We start from the raw sequence: 24,181 nt of genomic DNA, 5'->3' as shown, positions 1-24,181 counted from the left end.
ACCTAGATATAATTTAGATGTAACATCTGACTAAATTTGGTGAAGATCAGATGAAAACTACTTCAATTAGAGAGCGGACACAATGCTAAATGCTTGAAATGCACCATGTGACCTCGTTTTTGACCCGGCATGACCCGTATTTGAACTTGACCTACATATCATCTAGACACAACTTCTGACCAAATTAGAAATTATAAAAAAATATTGCATGTGTTAATCGGTTGCATGTCTCCAATCAGACCTGACTGATATATAATCTATATACTACCTCTGACCAAGTTTGGTGAATTCAACTTGAACTAGAGCTTTGTCACTGAATGTGACTTATACCCCCATACCACTTTGACGCAGGATAAAAAGTTGTTTAAAAGTTTCGGATGAATACAATTTGAATTAGAGTCCGGACAAAGTGGCGCCGTTGAAAATGCACTAATTGACCCTATGACCTAGTTCTTGACCCGACATGACCCATATTCGAACTTGACCTAGATATCAACTAGATGCAACTACTGACCAAGTTTGGTAAAGATCGGATGAATACAATTTGAATAAGAGCCCGGACAAAGTGGCGCTGTTGAAAATGGACTAATTGACCCTATGACCTAGTTTTTTACCTGGCATGACCCATATTCGAACTTGGCCTAGATATCAACTAGATGCAACTACTGACCAAGTTTGGTGAAGATAAGATTTATACAATTTGAATTAGAGTCCGGACAAAGTAAAATGCACTAATTGACCCTTTGACCTAGTTTTTGACCCAGCATGACCCATATTCGGACTTGACCTAGATATCAACTAGATGCAACTACTGACCAAGTTTGGTGAAGATCGGATGAATACAATTTGAATTAGAGTCCGGACAAAGTGGCGCCGTTGAAAATGCACTAATTGACCCTATGACCTAGTTTTTGACCCGGCATGACCCATATTCGAACTTGGCCTATATATCAACTAGATGCAACTGCTGACCAAGTTTGGTGAAGATCGGATGAATACAATTTGAAATAGAGTCCGGACAAAGTGGCCCCTTTGAAAATGCACTTATTGACCCTATGACCTAGTTTTTGACCCGGCATGACCAATATTCGAACTTGGCCTAGATATCAACTAGATGCAACTGCTGACCAAGTTTGGTGAAGATCGGATGAATACAATTTGAATTAGAGTCCGGACAAAGTGATGCCTTCCGCCCGCCGCCCGCCCGCCCGCCAAGGGGTTTCACATAATACGTCCCGTATTTTATACGGGCGTATAAAAATTGCTTACAAATAACACGGAATGTAATTGCAACAGGCCTTCAGATAGCAAACATGAATTTCATGGATATTTCCACCAACCTGCCAGAGTGACTGCCCCTTACTGTTGAGGACAGCATGTATCATGCCTGCTGGGATGCAGACAATGGAGAGAGCAGCCAGGAACCAGCCTAGACCAATAGCCCAGCCTGGATACTCGTAACCAGCCATAGAGAAGGGTGTGTATTGTACCAGGCTGAATATCCAGATACCCTGCATTTGGAATAGCAAAATAATGATTGCAACAGAATACAAATCCAGATCCCTTGGCAGGTTGCCATAGGAATGGGCAAATACTGAAAGCAACAGACTATATTCAGAAATGGGAATGGGGCAAATACCATACCATACTGGACATCCAGATACGATGCAATCTGAATGGGGAAATACTAAGCACGAAAACTAAGCACAATCCTGGGAAAAATCATATGTGAAATTATTGAAAAACAAGAGCTTGTCACAGTAGTGCCAAATCCCCGCCAAAATGTGTTTGCTTGTATGACAACATTTGTTTTAGAGAGTAGAATAATATTTGTAAAACATGGCACCTGAAAAGCTAAAATATTTACTATCAAATGAAATTAAAATAATAAAATTATAATAAAATAAAATATAAATAAAATAAAAGAAGATAATTAAAAAACTACGGCCAAAAGAGTTATGGTTCAAGTTCACTGAACTTCTCCTAGTTGCCATCAGTTAATATTTGTAGTTTCAAGTAAATCCCTTCAGTAGATTTAGAGTTATGCTTCAGAAAAAAAATTACTTTGAAATTAAATAAAGGGAGATAATTAAACAAGAGGGCCATGATGGCCCTGAATCGCTCACCTGACTAACCAAATACAATGCCAACCCAGATTTCATCAAGATAAACATTCTGACCAAATTTCATAAAGATTCGATGAAAACTGTGACCTCTATTGTCTACACAATTTTTTTCTACTGTTTGACCTAGTTTTTGACCTAGTGACCTAGTTTTTGACCACAGATGACCCAAATACAATCCCAACCCTCAAGATAAACATTCTGACCAAATTTCATAAAGATTGGATGAAAACAGTGACCTCTACTGTCTACACAAGGTTTTTCTATTATTTGACCTAGTTTTTGACCTAGTGACCTAGTTTTTGACCCCAGATGACCCAAAAACAATCCCAACCCAGATTTCATCAAGATAAATATTCTGACCAAATTTCATAAAGATTGGATGAAAACTGCGACTTCTATTGTCTTCACAAGGTTTTTCTATTATTTGACATAGTGACCTAGTTTTTGACCTAGTGACCTAGTTTTTGACCCTAGATGACCCAAATACAATCCCAACCCAGATTTTATCAAGATAAACCTTCTGACCAATTTTCATAAAGATTGGATGAAAACTGTGACCTCTACTGTCTACACAAACAAATTGTTGGCGGACACACGCACGCACACACACACACACACACACACACATACAGACGCCAAACATCACACGGTCACATAAGCTCACCATGTCACTTCGTGACAGGTGAGCTAAAAACTAAGCTATATAGAGTTATGGTTCTTAGTCATTGCACTTCTCTTACTTGCCATCTGTTTATATTTCAAGTTTCAAGTAAATCCCTTCAGTAGATTTAGAAATATGCTCCGGACAAAGTTTAGGACTGACAGACAGACGGACGAACGGAAAGGACCAATTACTATATCCCCTCCGAAAAAAAAAATCGGCGGGGATAATAAACAATCTAAGAATAGATGGCTTTTAAATAATGAAATGAACATATGTACATAATAAATGCTGAATTTTTTTCCTAATTATTATTTCACATATATACATATATATAAATGGAAACACCGGTAGATGAAGAAAAGCTAATAATAACATATTGCAAGTCTTACTGGATAATGGTTATTGATCCTTTTTGCAATTATTACAAAAGCATCGCTTAAATTGACACTTTTTAACACATACTGTTTGATTCGTAAAAGAAAAAAATATATATAATACAATTTTAAGACTGTAATACAAATAATTGATAAGTAAGAAACTTACCAGTATGAGAAGAGGTGAGAAGACATACCAGCAAACAACAAAGAAAATGTTTGGCCTTACACCAGTCATCATCTCAACATCTTTTGCCAAACGACGTGCTCCTGAATTAAACAAGAAACCGTCGGAGACGGGTGATGCTCCCCAAAGTTTTTTTTTTTTTTACAATATTGCACTATATATTCAGATAAAAGGAAACATCTTGAGGGCCCAGTAGTTGGGGGGACAATAATTTTTTTATTCAAAATTTCAAAGGGCCATAACCCTGTGAAAAATCATCCGACCAGAACCCACTGATAACATGCAAATCTCCTCTTGGTAGTGAAGCTTCCCATAAAGTTTCATTGAATTCCGGTCATAAGTTGCTGAGAAATAGCCCTGACAAACATTGTGCATGGACAAACAGACGCACACACGGACAGACGAAGCGGCGACTATATGCTCCCCCCAAAATTTAGGGGGAGCATAAAAAAACATCCTTTGAAGAAATTAACAAAAACCATAGTGCTTCAACAGCTATAAGTAAGTACTCTTTACCTTGTGATATTCTGTCAGTTTAATCTCTTTATTCAATAAGAAAACATCATGCATTCATAAAAGTACAGCAAACTTATTTAAGTCAAGAATCCACAACTTTTGTTTCAATTTCAATATTTGAATGCATATTCTTATTGTATAACAGTTTTTCATCCATATTTCAGGCAATATCTCGCGTGTTCAGAAACGCGTTTCTATATTTGAACCAAAACATAGCAACTAAGGTTTTCCAAGACTTCCATAATTATTTAGCTTATAGTAAGTATGGCTCTATTGGTCATTATTGGCTCCGTTAATACTTAAATGTAAGCCGGGTACTCTTTAGTATACTTAAATATACCCGGGTACGGTAAATATACACGTACTCAGAAATTCTAATCATGCTTAATTGGTCATTGTCGGCTATTTATTAACATTTAATTATGTTCATATTTATATCCTTATTCTGTTAAAAAAGCCTCTATAATATCGAAACTCCTACTCAGTACGCATGTTGAGGATTTTTTTTTCAAAGAGAATTTTGTTTTGTATTTCTTAGTGTGTTTTACCACACATATTTTCTGTACCCGGGATACATAAAAGTATACTTTAGAGTACCCGGGGTACATTTACACGAGCCGACAATGACCAATCACGCGTAAGTATGCATTCGTGTGCATTTAAATGTGAATAAAGAATCAAGAAAGCCAACAGAAAAAAGGGCTTTTCAAAACTAGTTTCCCCCCTTAAGTCTGGTGTCACAATTTCTTGAATATATTTTAGATGTAAGACTTTGGACATAAAATTTTGTATGGCATTTGGGTCTAAAGACCCATACAATTCCACAAAAGTTATTGTCACATTTTTGAAGAGGTTCAGATTACAGTTACTTCAAACATTGTTTATCATGGGCATAAATTTCCGGTCACCTGCCACAGCCAGAGAACTTTGCCGTAAGGTGAGCTCAATTTGTCTAATTCTACTCCGACTATGTGAGTGGAAATGGGAAATTGTAACATGCAATAATAATAATAACAAGGGACAAAATTGTCACAAAACCAGGTTTTCATTGTGAAAAAAAAATCTGATAAAGGGAGAAAACTCAAACTGAACTTTTGAAATGACCAAAAAAAATTAACCCCCTTTGTATTTTTTTTTTTTTTTTAAATCTATTTTTAGTCGTGGCGACCTTGACATTGGAGATATTGACGTGATTCTTTTGTGGGACACACCGTCCCATGATGGTGAACAAATGTGCCAAATGATTTTAAAATCTCACAATGAATGACATAGTTATGGCCAGGACAAGCTCATTTATGGCCATTTTTGACCTTTGAACTCAAAGTGTGACCTTGACCTTGGAGATATCGACGTAATTATTTCGCGCGACACACCGTCCAATGATGGTGAACAAATGTGCCAAATGATTTTAAAATCTGACGATGAACGACATAGTTATGGCTCGGACAAGCTCATTTATGGCCATTTTTGACCTTTGAACTCAAAGTGTGACCTTGACCTTGGAGATATCGACGTAATTATTTCGCGCGACACACCGTCCAATGATGGTGAACAAATGTGCCAAATGATTTTAAAATCTGACAATGAACGACATAGTTATGGCCCGGACAAGCTTATTCCGCCAGCCCGCCAGCCAGCCAGCCCGCCAGCCAGCCAGCCCGCCCGCATTCGCCAATCTAATAACCAGTTTTTTCCTTCGGAAAACCTGGTTAATAAATGTCAACTCAACAGCGCCATTTCTTTTTTCATAAAAATCTTGAGAAAACCAGTTATATTAAACAGAAAATGCAGAAAGTGAAACTTGCCTGCTACTTGTCAACTTACCCATGTTCAATTTTAACTGTACAAAGATAACAAAGGGACTATGAAGGGCGACATTTCTTTAACCATCCCAGCTTGTGCACTTACATAACTCGTTTTTGAAAATGCAAAGAGACCCAAGTGCTTTACAATTTAAATAATTGTTTTACTGATACAATAAAAGAAATCAATTTCAGGGGATGTTAAACAAGATGTGTTTGTGTCCCCATATATTTGATATTTGACCTTGAAGGATGACCTTGACCTTTCAACACTCAAAATGTGCAGCTTCATGAGATACACATGCATGCTAAATATCAAGTTGCTATCTTCAATATTACAAAAGTGTAAATTAAATGAGCGATTTTGACCCATATATTTGACCTTTGACCTTGAAGGATGACCTTGACCTTTCACCACTCAAAATGTGCAGCTCCATGAGATACACATGCATGCCTAAAAGCCCGGTCACACCGGACTGGCGTCCTTACAGCGACTTAAGACTGTGTTTCTGGAAAACTTTTATTGTCGTAGTAAGGACGCCAATGACTTTTTCCGTAAAAATGCTGTTTTTCACCTTCCCGCCACACCAGCGTCCTGGTTTATGGTGTTCTGCGCTTCCTCACGGCGTCCTAAATACATCCCTAAAGACGCACTGGGGTTGCAGTAGGAACGCCATAGTCGTAGTAGGGTCACAATAGACGCCATAGAACGCAATGAAGTCGCAGTAAGGACGCTATAGTCATTCTGAGGATGCAATTGACGTACAAAGGACGTACTAAAGTCGCAAAAAGGTTGCCGTACGATCGCCTTGCAGTCAATTATCATTTTCTTTGGGTTTTAGCGGCGACCGCACGACGTCCATGGCGACCTTACAGCGACCCTACCACCTTCCTACTAAGACTATTGTGTCCTTAACAGAACCTGGGTCGCCGTAAGGACGCCAGTCCGGTGTGACGGGGGTATAATATGAAATTGCTATCTTCAAAATGGCAAAAGTTATGGCAAATGTTGAAGTTGGCGCAAACAAACAAAGCAACAAACCAACAGACAGGGCAAAAACAATATGTCCCCTACTATAGTGGTGGTGGACATAAAAATGATGCAAATGGGATATTTTGTTAATTGTCTGCGTGTTCTTGGTCAGGTATTTTGTATCTTCTACTGTACAATATTAAGAACAAGAGCACCGCATAACGGGTGCCACGCTCGGCTGTGAAAGCTTGTCAGAATTTTTTTTTTTTTTTTTTAGAGGTCACTGTGACCTTGACCTTTGACCTAGTGACCCAAAATGGTTGTGGCGTGTATAACTCATCAAGGTGCATCTACATATGAAGTTTGCGTGTCGAACTTATCAAGGTGCATCTACATATGAAGTTTCAAAGTTGTAGGTGGAAGCACTTTGATTTTAGAGCCAATGTAAAGGTTTTAGCACGACGCCGGCGGACGTCGGACAGCGGACGACGAGCAGGCTATGACAATACCTCGGGTTTTCTCCGAAAACAGCCTCGCTAAAAATGAACATATCATTATGATTTAAAGTAATATCAAAATAATAAATGTACTTTTGAGCAAACTACAAAGAAACATTGATTTCCTAAGGTTCCATTAAATTTTGTAATTTACAGATTACCTAAGAGCTTGTTAGGATTTTCAATCACTTGTCTAACGATACAGAAGCAATTTTGGCTTTTTTTATTTCAAATATCAAGCATCATATGTGGAATATAAGAGATAATGGCAGCCTTACCATAGATCCATGTGATAGCTATGACCTCGAAGAATGCCAGATACATGAGAGACATGGCTGACGAAAAGTTGTCAATGAGTTGGAAGAAATATATACCACCCTGAAACATAATGGAGTTATACTTAATAAATTACATTTAGAACATCACCTTCCATAATCTGATGCATATAATTCACTTCTTTCCCTTCAAATCTGAAATAGGGCATGCATTTTGTACTTAGTATGCCATTTATTGATTTAAACCTGAATCTTTTAGTCAAAATATTTGCAAAACCCTTATCGCCAAAGATACTAATAAACCTGATAAAATTGATAACTTGAAACAAACATGGTTATTCGCTACCTGATAATCCAGTTCATACAGATAAATCATATCTAAAAGCAATTTCTAGTCATTATTAATACTAAATAAGACAACATTTAAGACTTACATACATTCATGTTCTGGCTATCATAACTTATAATATTTTTACTAGCACAGCATAAATTGAAAGAGCAGCCCTAACACATAGTCTATATGAATTTCTTAACAATTTACCAGTTTATTAACTTTACAATTAACTACTGAGTTAAAGAGGCCTTTTCACATTTGGGTAAATTGTTAAAATTGAAAAAAGTTGTTTCAGATTGGCAAATTTTCATTTTAGTTATGATATTTGTGAGGAAACAGTAATATTGAACATTTACCATGCTCTAAAATAGCCATTATATGCATCTTTTGACGATTTAAAAACCCGAACATTAAAAAGCGTTGCAACGCGAAACGAATTAATAATTTGGTGAGTTCTGTTGTTGTCGTTATATTTTGTGAAACTACGAGGATTGGTTATATGTATCAAACATACACCTGTCATTGTATTCATAATGATGGCCGCGTGGTCTTAGTGGGAGACTTTTACCCCAGGACTCCAGGGGTCAGTGGTTCGAGCCCTGCTGAGGGTTACCTTTTTTTTCTTTTTATTCTTGATTTTTTTATTGGAGCTTTTTATATCCAATGTTAACATTTATCAATATAAAGCATGTAATGACAATCTTCAAAACATGCCAAAATCTGTGAAAAGGCCCCTTTAACAAGGTTTTACTATAGCCATATAAATCCATATAAGGAAATATGCCCAGCCCCCTGGCATCCATGTTTTTTGACCAACCGGAACCATTTTCAAACTTATCCAAGATATCATTGGGACAAATATTCTTACAAAGTTTCAGAAAGATCAGACAAAATGGGCTCTAGAATGATAACCAGGTTTTACTATAGCCACATAAGGAAAAAAGCCCCACCCCCTGGCGGCCACGTTTTTCAACCAAATGGGAACCATTTTCCAAATCTTACAAGATATTATTGGGACAAATTTTCAGACCAAGTTTCATGAAGATAGGACAATAAATGTGGCCTGTAGAGAGTTAACAAGGCAATGTTGATGCCTCACAACGCACAATGGACAAAAGGTGATCACAAAAGCTCACCATGAGCACGTTGTGCTCAAGCGACCTAAACATATAATTGTTGTCATACATTAAAGTGATCCTAAAACTAAAATTTATGCTGACAACACTTTATATTATTAAATATTATGAATTGTCAGAAAACATATAATTCCTTCTGTTAAGAGCTTTTAGGCTAAGATTTAATAATGTTTAAAATAATAAATATTTTATGAAGGTTATCTTAAGGTGGCAAGTCCAACAAGGAATTGTGTTCAATAAAATTACCTTAATTTTTTTTTTAATGGCAAAATTTAGAGGAGACAACTTGTCATTGGGAACCCTGAATGTAATATTGGGAACCCAGAATGGAATATTGGAAACCCAGAATGGAATACATATACAAATCTTTTTCTAAAATTGCTTTGCGTATCTAAACATGATATATTGTTTGCATTTAAATAGTCTAAATGAGTTACTGCAGTCACTTTTAGTGTGAGACATTGATTTTTATTGATTTAGTGAATAGACCAATCAACAAATGTAAGATCCGAACAAACAATTAGTGTACATAACATTACACTCTGATCTTAGCTGACATTTAACATTTCATGTTAACCCTAATGCAGTACAGCTTATCATTAAATTGTTAAGGTAGATTTTTAAGTATAAGCACAAATTGTTAATTAACACAGTTTATGCCACAGTGTGTATTTTGTTTTTCATGGTTTTTGTATTTTAATTAGCTGGCATGCTGATGTAGAAGAAAATAAACGCAATTAAAGAAAACAATTTTTTGTTCAAATCCTACATGGAAAAGTTTGTATGCTTATATTCCAGAGAAAATAAAACACATTGATTTGTATAAGGATTTCCATCATATACCTGACTTGTTTACCTGAGTAACATTTGGCAGGCCGCAAAGAAATGAGATCAAACAGACTAACAGTACGAGGAATTCCTTCCTCTTGAGGTACTTCTTCACTTGAAGGCTGAAATGGTCTTGTATGGTTGTAACAATCACTTCAACTGAGGCAAACTGAAAACAAGACACAATACAAAACACAAGAGGGCCATGATGGCCCTGAATCGCTCACCTGACTCATTCAGATCAGATGAAAACTATGACCTCTATTGTCTACACAATGTTTTTCTATGATTTGACCTAGTGACCTAGTTCCTGACTCTAGATGACCCAAATACAATCCCAATCCAGATTTCATCAAGATAAACATTCTGACCACAGTTCATAAATATTGGATGAAAACTGTGACCTCTATTGTCTACAGAAGGTTGTTCTATTATTTGACCTAGTGACCTTGTTTTTGACCCCAGATGACCCAAATACAATCCCAAACCGGAATTCATCAAGATAAACATTTTGACCAAATTTCATCAAGATTGGATGCAAACTGTGACCTCTACTGTCTACACAAACAAATTGTTGACGGACGGACGCACGGACACACGCAGGCACGCACAACGGACGCCGGACATCACACGATCACATAAGCTCACCGTGTCACTTCATGACAGGTGACCTAAAAATATGTGTCGGAGATAAACATGAACAGTTGTGGTTAAAATCCCATAGAAACAAGGGCTGTTTGTAAAACATGCATGCCCCCCTATATGGGCTATAAGTTGTAGTAGCAGCCATTGTGTGAATACGTTTTTTGTCACTGTGAATGGTGGTGGTGGTGGTGGTGGTGGTGTAGTAGTAGTAGTAGTAGTAGTAGTAGTAGTAGTAGTAGTAGTAGTAGTAGTAGTAGTAGTAGTAGTAATAGTAGTTGTAGTAGTAGTAGTAGTAGTAGTAGTAGTAGTAGTAGTAGTAGAAGTAGTAGTAGTAGTAGTAGTAAGTAGTAGTAGTAGTAGTAGTAGTAGTAGTAGTAGTAGTAGTAGTAGTAGTAGTAGTAGTAGTAGTAGTAGTAGTGGTAGTAGTAGTAGTAGTAGTAGTAGTAGTAGTAGTGGTAAAAGTAGTAGTAGTAGTGGCAGTAGTAGTAGAAGTAGTAATGGTGGTGGTGGTGGTGGTGGTGGTGGTGGTGTGGTGGGTAGTAGTAGTAGTACTAGTAGTAGTAGTACTAGAAGTAGTAGTAGAAGTAGTAGTAGTAGTAGTAGTAGTAGTAGTAGTAGTAGTAGTAGTAGTAGTAGTAGTAGTAGTAGTAGTAGTAGTGGTAGTAGTAGTAGTAGTGTAGTAGTAGTAGTAGTAGTAGTAGTAGTAGTAGTAGTAGTAGTAGTAGTAGTAGTAGTAGTAGTAGTAGTAGTAGTAGTAGTAGTAGTAGTAGTAGTAGTAGTAGTAGCAGTAGCAGTAGCAGTAGCAGAAGCAGTAGCAGCATTACAAGACCAATACTTAAGAATGATCAAATGGGAAAAGGTAACCTAGCACTGGCAGTAAATATGTGGCTCATTTACAGGTCAGATTTGGAATCTCTGCTGTAAAATGAGATTTTGAATGAATTAAAGGGAGGCAAATCTGTAATAAAAAGAACATGCATAAACCGTAGTTGTTTCCCTTGTTTGAACCATGCTAAATCTTTACAAGTTTGGAAAGAATTGGATGAAAAATTTGAACTTTATTGCATAAACACCATTTTCTCAATTTAAGGGGAGGTAATTCTGTACTTCATGGACCAATAATGCTCATTTTTTGTAGGGTTCGTGTCCTCATTGATATAAAGACACTGTGCAAATTTGGAAAGGATCGGACAAAAAATGTGGAAGATTTTTGAAAGTTTTCACAAAATAGGCAAAAACGAATAAACATGCAAAGTTCAACGAGCTCCTGCTGCCATGGTTTTTGACGAATCAAATTTCTTTGAACAACTTTTTCAGGGGAGCCTTCAAAGGTCATCCCTGTGAAATTTTTTGAAAATCTGATGAGCGGTTTCTGACAAGAAGATTTTTTAAGGTTTTTACCAGATATGGTCATGGCGGCCATCTTGGTTATGTGATCAAATTTTTTTTAACAATTCTTTTGTCCCATGACCTAGGGATGCTCCACATGAAATTTAGTTGAAATTGGCTCAATGGTTTAGTAGAAGAAGATGTTTACAAATTGTTTACAGACAGACAGACAAGAACTATAAGCATATATCAGCTGAAAATTAAGCAATCATCTACATACATTTTTTGCATACCTTTCAGTAAATTTGTATCGAGTTTTAAAACCAGTGTTAATATTTTTAGACCCATCGGAAGAGTGCATTAAGAACTATAACCCCATCAGGATATATTACAACTCGATGTTTTGTTGTGGTAAAATTATGCGAGAACGTGTAAGTTGATTTAACAATAGGAAAAGTAAGTGAGATAAATCAAAATGTGGCAGAGAACAATTATGTCTATAAAAGTTAAAAAGAAGCATGTCATCTATTTAGAAAGATATACACAGATCAAATCCCAATCGTCTTTTTTCAATATATTTCAAACTTATAATAATAACCATAAGGCATATAAATAATTTACACATTTTACTCTTAGGTTCCCCCATAATTTTGATGAGTATTAAGGATTAAAATGGTAGAAGAAACATTTGTTTAAACATCAAATATTTAAGGAACATTAATACTAAAACTGAACAAATATTTCGCAAAATATTTCGTAAAAATGAAGTTAACCAGTAAAAAAATCAGTGTTCGTTAAATGTTAATGCAAGATGTGGTCTGGTTACATAGATATGACAAGAAACAAAATGCTTGTTTTTATTTTTGTGCGAGAATATATTCCTTGTTTATTTCCCGCCTCGATATCCAAACTATACGTTTGAATGCGAGACTTGCTTCTGGCAGCGTCAGAACAACGATGTATTCATGAGAACTAGGCTGAGCTTGTGAAGCTGCCCAAAGCCAATCTCACGCTCCCTAGTGAATGTTCGGATATCCTAGCCAGAAATTCACATGGAATATATTGTGACACACAAAAATAATAAAGAGTATTTTGTATCGCATTAAATCTATGTTTCCACACAACATCAAGTGTTGAAATTTTAGCTATTGGTATAAGGAACATTGATTTTGTATCTGTTAACTTTATTTTTTCAAATATTGTACGAAATATTCATTGATATTGAGTGTTTATGGGATTTTAAATGTTGTGCTCAACAGAAAGCATGGTCAAAAAGAAACATCTGGAACATCGAGTGTTTCACCTCAACATCAAACAATGGTATTCTAGACTGCCAACCATCAATACCATGCCAACAACACATAATTATAAATCATCAACAACACTTAGACATTTATAACCAAGACCAAACCCACCTGACTATCTATTCCAAGGGTGATGAGCATGAGGAAGAAAAGTACTGATATCAATGGAGACACAGGCATGCTGGTGAACGCCTCAGGGTAGATGATAAACACAAGACCTGGCCCTGGAAATAAAAACGTTACTTGCAGAGGCAAACATAGTAAAACATAATATTATGTAAATATTCAAAAGATTAAACATGTATTCTAGAAAACAAAACACAAAATGCTGTTTTCTTGTGTATCCATGGACATGGCTTATGGTCTTCTTCATTAAAGCATGCAAAAAATCTAATTGTCAAATAAGCCAAAAAAGAAAAAAACACACACTGTTTTCTTATCAATACAGACAACTAAATTACTGACTCTTTATTAAACAGACCTTCTTTGACAACATCATGGACATCTTTGCCCTGGTTGTGTGCTAGGTACCCAAGGATAGAGAATATTGCAAAGCCTGCCAGCACACATGTGAACACATCCAGCAGCCCTATCGCAAGTACATCCCTGCAGTGCACAACAATAAATTCCGACATTATGGTAAAACGCCCTATAATGCTTACCTGAGGCCCTTAACTTATCCAAACAAGTAGCAGTCACAAGATTTCATTACAGGCATACATGGAAAAACTGCACTTAAACCTCTCTGGTAACCATGGACTAAAACCATTTTTAAACACAAAGATATAATTGAAACATGCACATGTACATGAGCACGAATTATGATGATTGGACTTAAAATAGCATTTTTAGGTCATTCACAAGGCTTCACTTTAGCCAAATAAGGAAATCTGCCCCCCCCCTTCTCAGGGGCTATGATTTTCAATAGACTAGAACTTTTTCAAATATGACTCAATGATTGGAACAAAAAATCAGAGCAAGTTTCGTGATAATTTGGCAAAAATTTGACATCTGGACTATCTACAAGATTTCACTATAACCATAAGGAAATCTGCCTTGCTCCCTGTTTGCCATCTTTCCCATGGACAATTTTCCCCTCAATACATCAATAAAGCATGTTTCATCATGACTAGGCAAAAAATGTGACTGTTAGAGAGTTCACCCCCATGTGCCATTTTTTTCAACTGTTGCCAACAATTTTTACACTTATCCAAGATATCTTTAGAAAAAATGTTATTGGCAAGTTTAATGATAAATGGACTACAAATATGACTTCTAAGGCCCTCATGTCGTTTTATTATAGCCATACAAGGAACACGGCAAACAATTAATGTTTATCCATCATAATTTTCAAACAAGAGCACAAAATTTTATTGCATCTTTGCACAAATTAGTAAGCCTACTGGCTCTGCAGCTGACCTTATCAGTTTGTCACTAACTGGCATCAGACAAAAAGTTATCACCAAGGGCAACATAAATATATAGAAGGGCACTGGCAATACATAGCTTTTGTTTGGGCATGGTGGCAAATCAATAAAGACACGGCTTGTAGCCCCACTGACTATGACTTGATAAAAACTTGGAAAAACAGACATGGGTCCATGATGTGTTCTGTATAACCTTCTCAAATGTGTAGCAAGGGGTTTGATAATTGTTCATGTGTATTTATATGCTCATATAATGTCTTGGTAAAGAAAATTTATTGTGATCAGGTGAGCAAAAAAAAGGTTTCCTGAGTAATTATCAGTTTCTATTATATCACATATTGATGCCTCACAAAATCCATGCTAATCAGCAAACAATTATGGTATTTTTTGTGATGTCAAATGTTACAAATACTTAACACTTGTTACATGGTCAAGTTTTCTCTTGATAAGTCATAGTTTGCTTTTAAAGCCTCTACTGTTTGTTATTGTCAAATTTAAATTTGACTTGAAATACTTGGGACACATAGAAGCCTTAAAAATAACATGTTTCAAGTATTATGCATTCTAAGAACCTATATTGTCTTATAATAAACATTTCTGATCAATGTTCATTCACATCAGCTTATATGCAAAACCTGCAAATTAAAAAATATTACTGGTAAGTTCAAGTACCTTTCCCAGTTCTTCTTTCAAGCCTTAACTAACAATATTCACAAAATAAAACTAACATTACTACGAAGGAAAACAATCAATACAGACGTGACACCAAAGATCAACAATAAACCAATCAATTTAACATGGCCATACTTAAGTATCCTATTGTTACGCTTGTTGTAACTGGACATGGTGATGATGCCTCCAAACGCAATACCAAGTGAGTTAAAGGTCTGAGCAGCGGCATTCACCCACACCTGTGAACAAGTTCCAACATAAAAGATCTTTGGGTACAATTGTGTAGTTTGTTTGCAAGTATATAATGATCTAAAATATGAAATCAGGCAACAAAGCTTAAAATCATGTTCCGTTATGAATTCTCATTTCTTAATAACACCATCTACCATCAACTTGAATAAAAAAACATTATCTTCCAATATCAAGGATTGTTTTCTGCTTTCAGACCAAGACTTAGTCTAGTTCACCAATGACTTACATTTGCATTCAGGAGGAGTTCCCAACGTGGCACAATGAAATAGAGGATGCCGTTGACAGCCCCAGGCAGTGTCAAACCTCGTATCAGGAGAACCAGCAGCACCACGTATGGGAATGTGACAGTGAAATACACAACCTAGAGTGTAACAACACACCTCAAGATTATAAAGAGAAACAAGGGACAAAATTGTCACAAAACCAGGTTTTCATTGTGAAAAAAAAATCTGATTAAGGAATAAAACTCAAACTGAACTTTTGAAATGAACAAACAAAATTAACCCCCTTTGTAAGTTTGTTTTTAAAAAAAATCTATTTTTAGTCGTGGCGACCTTGACATTGGAGATATTGACGTGATTCTTTTGTGTGACACACCGTCCCATGATGGTGAACAAATGTGCCAAATGATATTAAAATCTCACAATGAATGACATAGTTATGGCCAGGACAAGCTCATTTATGGCCATTTTGAACTCAAAGTGTGACCTTGACCTTGGAGATATCGACGTAATTATTTCGCGCGACACACCGTCCAATGATGGTGAACAAATGTGCCAAATGATTTTAAAATCTGACAATGAACGACATAGTTATGGCCCGGACAAGCTTGTTCCGCCAGCCCGCCAGCCAGCCCGCCAGCCAGCCAGCCAGCCCGCCCGCATTCGCCAATCTAATAAACAGTTTTTTCCTTCGGAAAACCCAGGGGTGGCGAAATCAAATGTCCGAGTTGCCCGAGTCGTACATTTGCTTGTCTGGGCAACTGACTTTTTTCAATTAAGTTGTCCGTGGACAACAAGTTTTTTAAAAGTCGCGTCCAGGTATACAAAAATACATTGTATTAAAGCCGTAATGAAGTTTTACAAAACCGGATGTTGACACGCGATTACATTGTCAATGCTATTTGCGGAGCAATCAAGCTAAAATACGTGCACTTTCCTGCGCAGTGATCGCCCTTATTATATAAGAGACCGGGAGCATGCCGCATTTTCAACATTCGGCCCGACTGTTAGACAGTGTACAGACTGGTTTCTTTATTTTTACAATCAGACGGAAATAAAAAGTATCAATCTAAGATAATCAAAACACGGTCTACCTTGTTATTTAAGACGACTTTAATGGTAAAGATGAAACTTTTTTTCAATCTTCAACAACGGAGCAGAAACCCGAAGCTTTGAGCAGCCCACCTCCCAAAAAACTAAAAATATTATGATTAAAAATAGGATCTAAGTAAAAGCACCAGAACTTTTCAAGAAACTTGGCTAACAGATTTTCAATGGTTTCCAGTTTATATAATCAAATTGCTACCAGTAGCGGAGCCTCAGTCTGATGAGGTCCACATATTGGACTAGTTTAATTTGTTAAGATTACAATGTACTTATGTTTAGCACATGTTTTAATAATACTAGCTTCGCAAGTTTTAAAGTTTGAGAAAGTCTTTATATTGTTTATAATATACTGCTATAATGAATGTACCATTGAAATACAATTATAAACAAAACAAGCAAATCATACTCTTTTTCATATATTCCACATTATTTAACATTAATCAATAAATGCGTTTATAATTTATATAAACATTAACGGACAAGTGTAGTTCAGCAACGGGCAAGTTAAATTTCCTAAATGGTTGTCCGTGGACAAGTATAGTTTTTTGAGATTTCGCCACCCCTGAAACCTGGTTAAAAACATAAATATACATTTAAACAAGGGACAAAATTGTCACAAAACCAGGTTTTCATTGTGAAAAAAAAATTTGATAAAGGGAGAAAACTCAAACTGAACTTTTGAAATGACCAAAAAAAATTAACCCCCTTTGTAATTTTTTTTTTTTTTTTAAATCTATTTTTAGTCGTGGCGACCTTGACATTGGAGATATTGACGTGATTCTTTCGTGGGACACACCGTCCCATGATGGTGAACAAATGTGCCAAATGATTTTAAAATCTCACAATGAATGACATAGTTAAAGCCAGGACAAGCTCATTTATGGCCATTTTTGACCTTTGAACTCAAAGTGTGACCTTGGCCTTGGAGATATCGACGTAATTATTTCGCGCGACACACCGTCCAATGATGGTGAACAAATGTGCCAAATGATTTTAAAATCTGACGATGAACGACTTAGTTATGGCTCGGACAAGCTCATTTATGGCCATTTTTGACCTTTGAACTCAAAGTGTGACCTTGACCTTGGAGATATCGACGTAATTATTTCGCGCGACACACCGTCCAATGATGGTGAACAATTGTGCCAAATGATTTTAAAATCTGACAATGAACGACATAGTTATGGCCCGGACAAGCTTATTCCGCCAGCCCGCCAGCCCGCCAGCCAGCCCGCCAGCCAGCCAGCCCGCCCGCATTCGCCAATCTAATAACCAGTTTTTTCCTTCGGAAAACCTGGTTAACAAATGAGACAAATACCTTTGTCAGAGGAACAGCAGCTATTGCTGATGTAAAGGGTACATAACTCAGAAATGAAAGCATCAGTGCATGTGAAAAAAAAGTCATGCGCGTCTGCACTTTATAATTTTAAGATTTTCAACATTTCAAGATTTATTAGATATCATGTAAATAAAGGCCTCCGGCCCCAAATACAGCATTCATTTACAGATACATTATAAACTGATATATGCCACCTTGTATAAATTGTGGTTTTACACTTTTGTTTTGACAAATACACACTATTATACAACAATAAATATTACATAACAAAGTTTGTAATCAAGGTAAATTTATAGTCCCAATGACATTCATTTATTTCGTAAGATTGAATGTTAATTGTTTTATAACAGAAATATCAGTGCTGCTCATTACGATATTAAATGACGTTTTGTTTCTTTGGCCGTTATACCAATTATACAAATAATTTGTTCGTATATCAGTGTACTGTGGACACTCAAAGAACGCATGAAATTCGTTCTTCAATACAGGTACGTCAAATCTTGTTAAACAAAATAAGCATGTTCGTCGGTTTTCGCACTGTACGTTAAAATGCCTGCCAAGTTCAATGTTCAATTTATGATTAGAACACCTAAAACAAGCATAGGGTACATAACTCATAAATGAAAGCCATGCACATCTGCATTTAAATGTTGATGGAATACTAGAAGATTCAATTCAATTGCTAGATAAATATTGAGGTAGTTTATTCAACAAACTAACATATTATGCATGGATTTAGTTCAAATGTACATATCCTAGGAATAAGAACATTCAAAGATGGTGGTGCTCACAGCTTGCCTAATTTAATAGACTAATTAACCAATAAGAATCAATTTAAATTTAAAAACAAGAGGGCCATGATGGCCCTGCATCGCTCCACTGTTTTTTCTTTGCGAAAAAAACGTGTCATGCGCATGGGTTGAAATGTACTCAAGCAAATTGTGACTTTCTCTTTCTATCCCTCGTCCCACTGGGCGCTTAAAGTTGGAAGGATGAGCATTTTTATATATGGAAAAAGTTACTACCGTGTTAACTAAACAGACAAAAAAGCCTGGGAATTGTTGCACAGGTCCTCATTGCTTATAACGTAGGTACATTTATCTCTCCAAAATATATTGTCGTTCTTTCTATTTCACATATTTTTAGATGCTGAAGATCAAATCTACGCATTTGATTTGAAACAGATTCACAAGACCCATAGGAATCAAAATTCCTTAACCCTTTACCAAACAACACATTTTGGACTTTCCCAATTTGAAAGAGGTTGCAGACGTCAATTGAATTAAAATGGAATATGAAGGAAATGATCAGGTAGGGTAGAAATAATTGTGATAAAAGGAGAAATTGCTCATCAACCCACACATCCCTAAGACCAACAAGCCTGAGAATATTATGATAATCTAAAGACTATTTCTTTATATTTATAAATGTATTTAATTAAGTAATACATTTGACTTCTAAGATCAATTCATAACTTATATTAAGAAAATTATAAAATGGTCAGAAATATATATGGATTGTTGAGCAATTGACAATCATTTCAACAATTCATGATCAGTCACGATTCACAAATGGAACAATGAATCTTAGTTATTAAAAAGCAGCATATACGATAGTTAAGACATTGCACTTCATTAATTTCAACACCTTCTCTTCGATACAAAGTTTGAGTTTACCGTGCAGTATCATATATTGACTTTCCTTGAAATAATTATGTTCATGGAAGCTGTGTTTTTTAAATCAATAATATATTATTAAACTGGTTTTAACACTATAAAAAAGACATGAAATTAACATGTCATCCAAAATATTTTCATCCGGATATATGGTCACTTTCGACATATTTAAATAAAACCCGACTTTTTTCAGTTTATAAGAAAAACATTCATAACACATGTTCTTACTTCAATGCCTTTGTAAGCAGTCACCATCTGACCTAAAATGGCACTAAATGACAGGGTTTTATCTCATGTTTACAAGATGTTGATGTTGTTGTTGGTCACAGCCAAACAGCCGCAGTAATCTCCACTGGTAAACGTCATATGTTCAATTTTGTGACCCCTGGGGAACGGTCAAATTTGATCCCAGGGGCTTAATTTGAACAAACTTGGTAGAGGACTATAAGATGTCAGTACATACCAAATTTGGTAGCCCTATGCCATACGGTTATGGACAAGAAGATTTTTAAAGTTTGCACAAAATAGGCCTTATATAAGCAAATTTTTGATTTTTTGACCCCCCAGGGCAGGGTCAAATTTGACCCCAGGGGCATAATTTGAACAAACTTGGTAGAGGACTATTAGATGCCAATACATACCAAATTTGGTAGCCCTAGGCCCAATGGTTATGGACAAGAAGATTTTTAAAGTTTGCACAAAATAGGCCTTATAAGCAAATTTTCAATTTTTTTACCCCCCCCCCCCCCCCCCCCCCGGGGCAGGGTCAAATTTGACCCCAGGGGCATAATTTGAACAAACTTGGTAGAGGACTATAAGATGTCAATACATACCAAATTTGGTAGCCCTAGGCCTAATGGTTATGGACAAGAAGATTTATAAAGTTTGCACAAAATAGGCCTTATATAAGCAAATTTTCAATTTTTTGAATCCCCGGGGCAGGGTCAAATTTGACCCCAGGGGCATAATTTGAACAAATTTTAAAGAGGTTCACCACAGGAACATTCCTGAGAAATTTCATCAGATTTGGACCAGTAGTTTAGGAGAAGAAGATGTTTAAAGAAAAAGTAAACGCACGCACGCACGGACGCACACACGGACGCACACACGACGGACACAGGACCATGACATAAGCCCCGCTGGCCTTTGGCCAGTGGAGCTAAAAACAGTAGAAAGTAAATTGGTTATTTTTCATTCAACATCAATAAAGGTGTGAAAAACATCTGGAGACCGTTTCAATAAACATTGTTGTACCCATTTACGATTCAATACATTTTTCGAAGATACATAATTGCTTATGTCCATATCATATGATTAAAAAATTTCAGTACTTAATTAATTACATTGGCATCTCAAGGGCCGTATATATTTGACGAGCATGGCGAGCTAGTTCGTCTACTTATTCAGATTACAAAATTCTCTCGTAAGTTGAAATTGTTCTACGTTTATGAAACAGCCCCCTGTTTGAGTGTTTAGGGTTCTTATTTAAGAAGTTCAATGTGCTTTGTTCAATAAGGTATGTAAAGGTGGAATTATTAAATCAAAGTTTAGTAAGAGATTCTTACTTTGATATTATTGCAGTTTGTTGATATGAAAGGGCCAGCTGCAAATTACTCTGTACAGTAACTTGAGTTAGTATAAATACACAGGAAAATAAGTTTATTATTGCCTGATTTCATAACATAGTTTGAACATGTTGCAACTATTCCATTTAATTTAAATTCATTTGTTGATAAAAACCGTGGCCATGTACACATAACTTTTAATGATTTACTAATGTTTGATTGGGAAACAAATCCCAAGACTCTGCAAGCTGCAATATAATGGAGTTGCAGTGTATTAAGCGTTAATTACTATGATAGGTTGTAATACAAACAATTGATCCTAACATAGGCTTAAGGTATATAAATTACTACCTTGCCTGTCAGTTTTGGCCCTTTCCATAAACAGAAGTATACCAGGATCCAGCAGAACAGCAGAATAAGGGACAGGTCCCATTTCAGTGCCCCTGGGGAGTCAATACCGGAGGTTTTCTGAAGGAGACGGCTCCTACAAAGAACACAATTGACAAAATTTACAATGTAAGGATGTAAATGCAGTACGTGTGATGTTGACAAATAAAATTAAAGTATGTTTTAAAATTAATAACTTAATGGCACATAATTTGGAATGTATATTGAATCATAGGAGTAAATATAAATAATACAAAATTTAAAAAGATATTTAAACAAGAGCTGTCTTCATCGGAGGACATATGCCCCCGAAAAATGCTTTTTCGAATCCTAACGCAGATTCTGAAACCTAAACGCAGACCCTAAGTTCAAGGTCAAGGTGCAAAGGGGTAAATATTTGTGTGCGTATGGAAAGGCCTTGTCCATATACACATCCATACCAAATATAAAGGTTACATTTGAAGGGACATAGAAGTTATGAGCATTTCTCGAAACCTAAACGCAAAAGTGAGATGGACAGACAGACAGACAGACAGACAGACAGACAGACAGACAGACAGACAGACAGACAGACAGACAGACAGACAGACAGACAGACAGACAGACAGACAGACAGACAGACAGACAGACAGACAGACAGACAGACAGACAGACAGACAGACAGACAGACAGACAGTGTAACTGCTATATGCCACCCTATCAGGCGCATAAAAATACCAAATGTACTTCCTTTCCTATTAAATTTGCATAAACTATTTTATAACAAGAGCTGTCACCATAGGATGTCTTATGCCCCCTATAAACGCTTGATAGAAGTTATGAGCTTTTTTCGAAACCTAAATGCAGATTTCGAAACCTAAATGCGGACCCTAAGTAAAGGTCAAGGTCACAGGGGTCAAAATTTGTGTGCGTATGGAAAGGCCTTGTCCATATACACATGCATGCCAAATATGAAATTGCTATCTGAAGCGACATAGAAGTTATGAGCATTTTTCAAAACCTAAACGCAAAGTGTGACGGACTGACGGACAGTCCGATCACTATATGCCCTCCTTCAGGGGCCTAAAAAGTATACATCCCAACAAGAAATAGAATAAATGTGTTGATTTCAAAATATGTTAAATACAATATTATAGATATTTCCTTTAGATAAAATTTCCTTCAAATAAAAATTGTATGTCTTTTATTTTTAGTGATGTTAAATTTGGGCCCTACGGCTTACCTGAGATCCAAAGGAACTAGACCAGTGTCCTCCATAAATATTTTAGAAGCAATGTATATTTTCAAAGTAGCCAGCGACTAAGCACTAAGCGACTATAATAGGGGTTTGTTGCGTAGTTTAGAATTAATATTTTTTGGGGGAAAAGTAGCCGGCGCAAAAATTACTAATTACTGGGGAAAACCACATGGCTGCTGATGCTCAGAGAACACTGAACTAGACTATACTGAGAAAGTGCAAGCTGATTCATTAAGATTGAACCAAAAAGGTGACTTCAAGAGTATTAATTTGCTTTTTTAAGTGCCATAGTTTTGAGCTCCTATGACCCAGTTTTAATCTCAGCCAATATTTAATTGGGACAAATGTTCTGACCACCTTTCATGCAGAATGTCAAATAAATGTGGCTAATAGTGTCAACAAGTTTAAACAATATCCATATAATGAAAATTGCCCCAGGCAAGCTTGTTATTCAACAAAATGGATTAATTTTAGAACTCATCCGAGAAGTCATGTGTTCTAACTTTCATTTTGATTGCATTAAAAATGTGACTTCTTGAGTGTAAACAAGGTTTCACTATAGCCACATAAGGACAAATACCCCTTCCCCTTGTGTCCATGTTTTTTAACAGACTGGAATCATTTTGGAACTCATCCAATATATCATTACAAAACATTTTCTGACTAATTTTCATGAAGAAACAAGTTTTTAAATATTATACCCATATAAGGACAAGAGCACCGCATAACAGGTGCCACGCTCGGCTGCGAAAGCTTGTCAGATTTTTTTTTTTTTTTAGAGGTCACAATGACCTTGACCTTTGACCTAGAGACCCAAAAAAGGGTGTGGCATGTAGAACTCATCATTGTGCAGCTTCATGTGAAGCTTCAAAGTTGTAGGTAATAGCACTTTGATTTTAGAGGCAATGTTCAAAACTTTAACAAAATGTTAAGGTTTTAGCATGACGGGGACGGCGGACGTGAGACGGCGGACGTAGGACGTTGGACAGCGGACGACACGACGAGCTGGCTATGACAATACCTCGGGTTTTCTCCGAAAACAGCCGAGCTAAAAATCCTACCCCTGACAACCATGTTTTTTAACAAACTGGATCCATTTTCAAACTTGCGAAGATATTTTTTGGACACATGTTCTTACCAAGTTTCATGAAAATTGGACTATAAATGTGACTTCTAGATTGTAAACAAGGTTTTATTTTAGCCATATTAGGAACAAGAGTGTCAAACTGTCACAAGATACGCCCGTTCGAAGGTTTTGGACACCATGCTCAATGCTTGAAATGCACTGAGTGACCTCGAGACCTAGTT

The 24,181-nt window shown here is 36.3% G+C and overlaps 1 protein-coding gene across 5 annotated transcripts in view; it reads right to left on the bottom strand.

The window, feature by feature from the left end:
• Positions 1-24,181, bottom strand: part of LOC127880842 (sodium- and chloride-dependent GABA transporter ine-like) — an 81,741-nt gene that overhangs the window by 9,139 nt on the left and 48,421 nt on the right. For all 5 annotated transcript variants that reach the window (XM_052428316.1, XM_052428299.1, XM_052428306.1 and 2 more), the window contains 9 exons: positions 21,601-21,733; positions 15,568-15,702; positions 15,225-15,328; positions 13,472-13,596; positions 13,102-13,214; positions 9,741-9,881; positions 7,418-7,517; positions 3,334-3,434; positions 1,341-1,511 (listed from right to left, as the gene is read on the bottom strand). In XM_052428316.1, the coding sequence (XP_052284276.1) occupies positions 1,341-1,511; positions 3,334-3,434; positions 7,418-7,517; positions 9,741-9,881; positions 13,102-13,214; positions 13,472-13,596; positions 15,225-15,328; positions 15,568-15,702; positions 21,601-21,733 (1,123 nt within the window). The remainder of the gene's footprint in view (positions 1-1,340; positions 1,512-3,333; positions 3,435-7,417; positions 7,518-9,740; positions 9,882-13,101; positions 13,215-13,471; positions 13,597-15,224; positions 15,329-15,567; positions 15,703-21,600; positions 21,734-24,181) is intronic.

Source organism: Dreissena polymorpha, chromosome 1 (genome assembly GCF_020536995.1).
Source record: "Dreissena polymorpha isolate Duluth1 chromosome 1, UMN_Dpol_1.0, whole genome shotgun sequence".
NCBI lineage: Eukaryota > Metazoa > Mollusca > Bivalvia > Myida > Dreissenidae > Dreissena > Dreissena polymorpha.
This window is presented reverse-complemented; position numbering and strand designations above follow the sequence as displayed.